At 36.4% G+C, this 9,032-nt stretch overlaps 1 protein-coding gene across 1 annotated transcript in view; it reads left to right on the top strand.

Annotated features, from left to right (window-relative positions):
• Positions 1-6,261: 6,261 nt before the first annotated feature.
• The window catches only part of hapln2 (hyaluronan and proteoglycan link protein 2), a 6,302-nt gene continuing 3,531 nt past the window's right edge, over positions 6,262-9,032 (top strand). The window contains exons 1-3 of the mRNA XM_024266881.2: positions 6,262-6,522; positions 6,616-6,720; positions 7,356-7,733. Of these exons, the coding sequence (XP_024122649.1) occupies positions 6,627-6,720; positions 7,356-7,733 (472 nt within the window). The 5' untranslated portion in view covers positions 6,262-6,522; positions 6,616-6,626. The remainder of the gene's footprint in view (positions 6,523-6,615; positions 6,721-7,355; positions 7,734-9,032) is intronic.

Below are 9,032 nucleotides of genomic sequence, written 5' to 3' on the forward strand. Positions count from 1 at the left end.
AAATAACACCAGTAATCTATTACTACATTGCTCAACACTTACATTTGCCAACAAATGATTTGCTTGTTGATACCAACAAACTGTAAGAATGTCCAAACATTTTATCTGTCAGTACCACAGGAATTTGTTTGAAGTTTAGTTACTTTGTCTTAATTACGTACAAGCCCTGCAAGGATGAAAACTTCCACATTGTTTCTAAAGGGTTTTAACAGATCAACATCAGCAGTGTTCTGAGTCAAACATGCTTAAAATGTTCTGGTCTTAACATTCAGTGAAAAGAAAACAACCAAAAGGAACTCCAGGCTGAGCAGGTATGAGATTGTTTAAAAAAAAAAAATCTTTCTCCCGCTTCAGCTGTCAGATCTATATCTGCGCGTGACTCATGCACATGATCCTCCAGCAGCTCAGCTCACGAGTAATTAGTTGATGAGCCCAAGGCTTGTCAGTAAATCACTCCAAGGCAGGGACAATAGGTCAAATGATTGCTGCACGCTGTTTACCTTTTGAATATGGATTTTCTTTAAGCTATTTAGATTATTTAAACACTAGAATACACTAAGTTGTTGACAGATTGGGACACATTTAAAAAGTTAGTAAACTTTGAATTTTTTCTTTTTTAGTGAAGACTCACAATATTTATATTTCCGACAAACTTCAGCGTAATGAACGTTATGCATGTGGTAGAAATCACCCTCACAGGTCTACAGCACTGAAGAAATGATAGTAATCAGTTCATTAACAGTTTTTCCAAGTGATAAATAGCCCACAGAGTCCAAAATATGGGTTGTTTATGGTGATGAAATACTATGAATCGTTGCTCAACTCTGTTTTTTAAAACCGTTTCTGCTTTTTTTCCCTTGCAGCTCTATAAAGACAAAAACTGACCTTGATTTTTGTGACACTAGGTTAAAACTAAACCTTTAGTGTCCGTTTCCAAAAACAAACTTGACCGGCATGACCTGAACAGACAATGAAAGCTACAAACGGAGAAAAAAAAGCAAGTTAAGCTGAAATGAGTTGACACAAAGCAACAATTTTCAGTTAAAGGCTGCACTTTTTCAACTGGTTAGTGTTTGCTGCATGACAAAGCTTCAAAATCATGCTCCATTAAGAAACCTCAACCCTAAACCACAGTTATGCACAGACTAGAGAGGTACCAGCATGTTCTTTCATGGTAAACAAGAGAGGGGGATGCAGGTAGTCTTCAGTCAGTCACTGTGAACTTGGCAGAAACATTTGCATAGAAAACAGGAAGATCTTTCACCCCACTTAAAAACTGCGTCCGTCAGGCTCTGGGTTTGGGAGCTTTTGCAAGAACGTTAAAAATCTTTCAGCAGTTGCATTTCTCCAGCAGGTGAAAGAGGGTCTTTCAGAGTGATAAACATGTTCAACATACTTCTATGCATGTGGCTTCTTCGTGACCCCAGCGCATGTCACTCCTTTTGTCAAAATAGTCACGCATCTATGCAACTCCATTTCTGTCTCACATACACACACACCCCCACACAAATACTTCATCAGGGCTGCAAGCGGGCCAACCTGCTCTTATATCAGCCATACTCATCTCTACTACAAAAAAACTGTGCACGACAGTAACCTCTCTGATGTTTCACTAACTTGTTTCATAGAGTCATATATACACTGCAAATTAAAACAATGTCTCCAAACATTTTCATGCAGAACTATAGGTCATGTGATCTGTAAATTCAGTGGCATGAATCAGAATCAAACCACCAACCAGAAAAGTAACTTTACAGAAACTCAATAAATTAGGAGGTAATAAGATGTCAAAAAGAGAGACGTTTTGTCTTCAGGCTGAAATTCATCATTGTCAACCCTCAACAGCTGCAAGGAACTGAAGAGGAGGAAATCCGTCAAACCACGAGGATAAGGGACAAAAAGAGCCTCAGATACACATCTACAAAGAAGAAACGCCGCTCTGATCAAAGTTACATTTAGTTTGCATATTAAAAATTTAAGTTTGTCAAAACATGTTTGATAAAAGTGAAGGCCCACGTGATATTAAATAAAACAGTAGAGGGCAATGTTTCTGCTCCACGGTATGAAAGTGCTCTTTAACAAAGGAATACAGTTACATAACTTGCATATATAAACAGTAACCTGTGTTTTAAATTAGAACCTTTTATTCCTAAAAAACACCAAAAACAAGACTAAAACTGAATTAGTGACGTCTTTAAAGTTAAAAATGTGTTTTTCACTTGTTCTTGTGGCATTTTTCTCATAACGGAGGCCATATGTTAATAAAATTAAGCTCTGACTGGGTCTTTCTCTAATCAAATTGTTGTAAATAAGGAGCAGATGAAAAAAATACATTTAGAAAAAAGCAAATTTGTGATGTAGAATATATGCTGGGCAAGTCAGAAGCTTTCTGCTCCAGGCTATCAGCAACAGGGAGGGGAAGGGAGGCGGGGTTGCTATACGCCATCGGTCCTACCTCAGATTCAGATTTTTTTTTTTCACCTGCATAATCATGATTAAAAGACCACTGGGGATGTTTTTACATTTGCTCAAGAAATGATCGGAGTGGGTTTTTAAGAAAACACACAAATTATGTTTTCTTTCCTTTTCAAGAACAAGTAGTTCCAGCTGCTGGAAGTTAGAAGCTCAGGAAAATATGTTGCACAGGGGTTCTGTCCTCTATTTTCATTCCCTCTACTCTTTATCATTTATTTAGTTCTCCATGCCTCTGTTTGGTGCAGTGCGATTCATGTGTCATCCCCCTTTCGGGAGAGATTTCAGATTCCAGGAGGCTCGTCTGTGTTCCTGTTCTTTATCCCCGATATCATGAAGCCCATCTGTTATTCAAATGTGTAGTTGTAGAGTTAGCTAAACTAATTCCTCCATCCTGAGTGAGGGTCCCTTCTTATCTGGACATTCTTGAGGTTTCTTCTTTTTTTCCCTGGAATCTGGGCTGTTTTTAGGAGATTTTCCTTACAGAGAAGGAGGTTATAAGGGTAGGGATGCCCAGTTAAATTTTTTTGTACTATTACTGGTGTGAAGCTCATTGAGACAACTGTGTTGTGATATTGGCTATATAAATAAAACTTAACCTGAATTTTTGATCATTTTTATGCAATTCTAATGATACTAAAAGTCATCAAGTGCCTTAATGTTCGAGATATTTTAGGTTTGGAGGAAAAACATGACTGGAATCCATGCAAAGAAAGACATTCATGAAGTAATTGTGATCATAAACAAAAAAGTGCTGCAGGGACAGTTGGCTGCTGTCACCTAGAGGTGTTTGTTTGAATACTAAGTGGAAGCCAAGACAGAGTCCCATTGATGACGGAGCACAATGAGAAAGCAACACAGAAAAAAAAGGATCCTATCTTTGCATCTTTTTTCCACATTGGATGGTTTTGTGCATCTGCCTCTTGCAGGCTCTGCAGAGACACCGTGATCCTCACAATGCCACCCTTGTGACTGGGTGCCATGGTGGCAGAAGATCCGGGACAGCATCCTCTCCTGCTGCCTCCAGAGCCACGAGGGCAACAACGGAGATGGCTGAATCCACACAGAGCCTCTTTGGAAGACTCCTTGTAGAAGTTAAAAAACACAGACAAGTTGTTTTGTTTGTCAGCATCATTTACTGTTAGTGTTTGAGTCAAAAATGTAGGAAATAATATTAAGGTGAATGAAATACCTGCTTTGCATCATGTAATACCTGCTTTGCATCATGTGTACTGACTTAAATTTATGTAGGTTAACATTATCTGATCAAACTTCTTAATTCTCTAACAAAAGAGGTTAATTTATGAGAACATGAGCCTCCAAACATTTATATAAAAAGACAAAAAAATCTTCAATAATGACAAAATAAATACTACACTTTAAAAAAAATATATTATTAAACCTTTATTTAACCAGGTTAGCTTTTAAGAGCAAATTCTTGTTTATAATAACGACCTGGGCAGAGAAGAAACATAAGGATAGATTAAAAAAAACCATCACAATGCATACAATAATTTACATTATTAAAACTGTACAGTCATACGATAATTCAGCAGAAAAGTTTGCATATGTTCAAAAACTCTGTGTGGTTAAGCCTGTTTGTTGGTGACAAAGATACACCAATGTGGGAGCTGATGAAACAAGCAACAGGTGTGGCAATTAAACCTCAACCAGCTGTTACTGATTAACAGACATAAGACAGAGTGAAGAGAGTCACCTAAACTGGAGTCATAGGCCACAAATTCATAGCTGGGACAAAATAAAAAATGAAAAAATTGGGAAAAATATTGTTTTAATGGAAGTTAATAAAAAAATAAAAAATAAAAAAAAAATAAAAAACATTAGCAACATATATCAGAGGTATGGATCTCATCATTACAGTTTTCCCTTTCAAACAACCAGCACATTCGGAACTTTGCTTTATCACATTTGTTTATTTAAATAAATTTTCATCACCATCAGTAATAAAATTAATTAATGTATTTTCATAATATTTTTTATTTTTTTATTTATCAATCGTTTTCTCACTGTATTTTTTGTTTTCCTTTATTAAAATCACTTGAAGTGTATTTTTTTTTGTTTGTTTGTTTAATTAAGGATCATCTTTGGCCTACTTTTCCTGGAGTCCTCTTCTAAAAATACATACATTATTGCAAGAGTGTTGAATGAATAAGACATTAAACATAGTATAGTTATAGTCTTTACATTTATTTGAAAGATTAAAAGAAACAGACAAGGAAAAGCAAGTAGCCTATAGTGTATAAAATTTCTAAATTAAAATAGATAAATCAATTGTTCGATGTAATTTACTAGACTTTTTCAGACTAGCTTTAAAACTATTATGCTTTTTACCATTATTTCTAGAGGAAGCATGCTCCAGTATACATGGCTGTTTCTTGCAAACTAAGAATAGAAGTGGATCTTCTTGTGTTAAAATAGCAAGTTAACACTAACTGTGATGACAAGCTGAAGGCTCTTTGCAATATCCAGATTTTATGTACAGACATGATCAGACTACATTGACTTTCACCCATGACAGACTTTAATGAATTTAGTTTCTGTCAGTCTTAAAAGGACAACCTAGAGTCAGTCTTGAAGTCCAATTCTGCACTATGTAAAGTTTTTATATTTCTTTTTTAGCTTAATTTGACCAAACAACAGGGCAATGGTCCAAGAAACGCAAAAATAAAGACTGTTGACATATACTTAGCATTGCATCTAAATATTGAAATGTTCATACTCATTTTTATTGACAATGTTACCTATAGTGTGGTTGGTGCCATTTAGCTAGTGTTATACCAACAGCTTAACATCATTTACTTGTTTGATTATTGATTTTGTAGAAAAATATGCAATGTTTGTTCTTCTTTGACATAATGCTTTGAATTCCAATAACATACACTTGGTTTTCAAAGGATAAAAACAGACATTAGCACAAGTTGTAGTATACTACTGACCAGAGCTAAGCTACAACAGGAAATTGATATAGTTGTACATTTGCATATATAGTCGTCTGGGCTTTACTTAAGGCGTTCACAAATGTAAAGGGCCAAGACAACTCCCTTGTGGAATTCCACACCTAAGGTTCACCTGTATTTTATTAAATGTACTTGAGTACACGTATAGAAAGTATACTTTAGATCATGTACATGTAGTGTAGGAAGTATACTATCTGAATCCTTCAGACTAAATTGGAACATTTTAAGTTTACAAAATGTAGATAGTGTGTAAAAATAACACAAAAAGCATACTGCCTCACCTTTAGTATAGACAAAGTACACTTAATCAGATTAATTTTTGCTAAAGACCATCAAATATCTTTATTATTATCATTTTGTTTGTTTGTTTTTCACTTGTGCTTTTTTGCAAAGAACTAAAAACAAAAAAGAAAATTGCATGGATGAACCACATCAGACAGTAGGGCTGATTAAATTCTTGTGTACAAGCTGGTTTAGATTGTCAAAACTAAGGCTTATCTTAGCTAAGGAGTTTTTGCTATTTCCAGAAAAACAAAAACCTGTTGACACACTGTCTTCTGATGTTCACCATCAGTTTATTCTCAGTTTGGTGTCACTAAAAGCAACAACAGCGATGGCGTAATTGTTCAGGTCCCTTAGGAAGAGCAGATGTAATTTTTCAAGACTAACAACTTTATTTTTATTCATACCTTTTATCCATTCCATCTGTTTTGACCTTCATTTAGGCCAAAATTCTGAAGATGTTTTAGTAGACACAAAGAAATAAAGAAAACTGATTTCAAAGCCTGTCCATGACTGACCATCGTGTGCTCATTAACATCAGAACAGAGAGAACAGCTGTGTTTACACATTGCTGATCACAAGGAGGACCATATGACTGAGGAGAGAGGGGGTGAGAAGGATCAGAGGACGCTGACAGATCCGCACAGATGAGCTAACGCGAACATAAACCGAAGATGAAGAAAAATAAAAACTTACCTACAGTTTCCTAATTGGACACCATGAAAAGCCTGACATTATGTTGGATAGCGTTAAAGGACGACTGAGTGCCTGCGTCATTATTACTGCACAGGTTTGTCAATTATTTTATACTTTTAATTTGACAAGTAGAGCTTGAAGAGTGGAATTATCGTACGACTGCTTTGTGTTTTTATGTGGATCACAGGAGCCAGAAGAATGGCACCTCTCATGATGAGCTGTGCTGTGATTCTTTTATTAACATGGAGTTTGTTCAGCTGGTCCTCCGCTCTGTATTCCTCCATCAGAGAAGGTACAGTTCTTTATTTTAGTCATATGAAGAACAAACTTTAATATATGCTTGTTGGTATTTGGATTTGACACATTTGACGTCAAATTCTTGATTTATGGATTTATGGAAAATGTAAGAATCTTCTAGGCATCTTGAGGCACAATTAGGAAACCTGAAGGATCGTGATGTGGAACAAGAAAATTTCTAGGCTTCTGCTTAGGTTAAGGGCTAAGAAATGAACCCTAACCCTGACCACCGGTTGGGTAAAGTTGATAATCATCCATCCATCGGATGGATGCCCCATGACCTCTTTGGGGATCACACTCACTCACCTGGACGCCTAGAGGGAATTTAAAGACATCAATTAACCTACGAATATGCTTTGGACTGTGGGAGGAAGCCGGAGTTCAGGTGAAAAGCCCACAGATGCACGAGGATGGAGACCATACAAACTCCATGGGAGTTTAACTTTCTAAGGCTAATCACTGCGCCACCGCAACCCAGTTGTTAACCACATCACTGGAATTAATAATGACATCCTGCGTGGAAATGAGAGAATATGTGTCTTTTTGTTTCTTAATTACTGGTGTAATAATTATTCCAGTAACTCAACATAGTCATTAAGTTCAACGCATTGTGTAATCCGCCCTGCACAGATTCTCACACAGCAGCCGCTGTCACCAAGAAGCTGCAGTATCTGCTCGAACCACCTGTGTTTGCAGAAGTTATCGGCAGACGAGGAGAAAACGTCACTTTACCGTGCATCCTCAGAACTAAACCAAAGAATTATAAAGTCAAATGGACAAAGGTGGAGCCCGAACGAGTCGGACTCGAGAACATTGTCATGATATCGAATGCTAACACCTTTAAACCGTACGGCCTGCTTGGACGGAGAGCTTCTCTTCGGAGGGCCCACGCCATGGACGCTTCACTGCTGCTCCGCCATCTTGAGCTGGACGATGGAGGCCAGTATCGCTGTGAACTGATAAACGGCATAGAAGATGAGAACGTCGTCATTAATTTGAGAATTGAAGGTAATATTGGTCATTTTTACATCCTTCTCTAGATTTAATAAATGTTTTATATGCATATATATGCTGTTGCGTTAAAACTGTAATTTCTTGGAACTTAGAAGAAGAAACTTTTTGGAATTGGAACTTTTAGAAAATCTCTATGGAGCCAAATTGGGTCCGTAAAGAGTTAAAACCCAAATAAAAAAACTTGAAAAATTCAAGCGGAAATATTGGTGTTTAGCAAAAAAAGATAAAAGTGTCTGAAACTTTCTGTTTTGTGTCTTGGATTTTGGATGTGACAAAACACAGCTTTTTACCGCTGTGTTGGGACAACACAAGAATTCGTAATTTATGTGCTATTTTTAAATCGTGTGTAAAAAGCAGCGTTTTGGATGGCCAATACGCTGTTCCTTAAACAGCTTTTCCTGTCGATTTATGACCCATTTTGCTTGCCGCCATCATACAGACCTTTTCTGAACTTAATATTCCAAGTTCCCAGGGTCAGTGAATGCACCAGGACTGAGGTTACCAACCTCATAGATTTTGATTGGTCCCTCGTTCTAGCCCCACCCCCACATGCCAGAGCAGGCCCAAAAGTTTGAAACCTAAAATGTTCAGGTTCGAAACTAGAAAGAAGGAGTTGAGTGAAAAGAAAAAAGTATTTCAACTAAAAAAAATGTTTTGAAGCTAGAATTTTGAGTCTTGAAACTCAACAGAAAATTTGAAGCTGAAAAAATTGAAGTTTATATTAGAATTGCAGAAAGTTTAAGACATTTTATTGTTTTTTTTTTGCTTTGTTTTTTTTTACCGGCTTAACACTAATACAGTATTTCAGCTTGAATTTTAAATCTTTATGGACTCAATTTGGCTCCATAATTCTCCAGGAATTCGCTGTTGTTGGCAATATTACTGTTTTTAGTATTTATCTGCACAAAACCAATTCTTAGAGATTAGGTCATGACTATGGAACAAATCCCCCCACATTCAGGTAACAAATTTGATGCAAATCCAGTAGTAGCGAATTCTGCAGTTCCTTGAAAGACCACTGGAGGTTGGTCACAAAATAGATGAAACTTCATATTAACTCCTATGTTGTAGCAAATCTAGAAAAAATGAAAGAAAAAGTGATGTGCAGTCTGCTTTCAATAATATTCATATTATCTCAGAATTGAAACTTATTAGAGTTGCCCTTCTTGCACATTTCTTTCTTTCTTTCTTTTTTAATTACATCAAATTTTCCATTTTCAGAACTTTATTGAGTTGGTTAGAGTTAACTGCAGCAAACATGTCCATACTGAGCAGGAGGTGTAAGAAATAATT

This window comes from Oryzias melastigma, linkage group LG16 (assembly GCF_002922805.2).
Source record: "Oryzias melastigma strain HK-1 linkage group LG16, ASM292280v2, whole genome shotgun sequence".
NCBI lineage: Eukaryota > Metazoa > Chordata > Actinopteri > Beloniformes > Adrianichthyidae > Oryzias > Oryzias melastigma.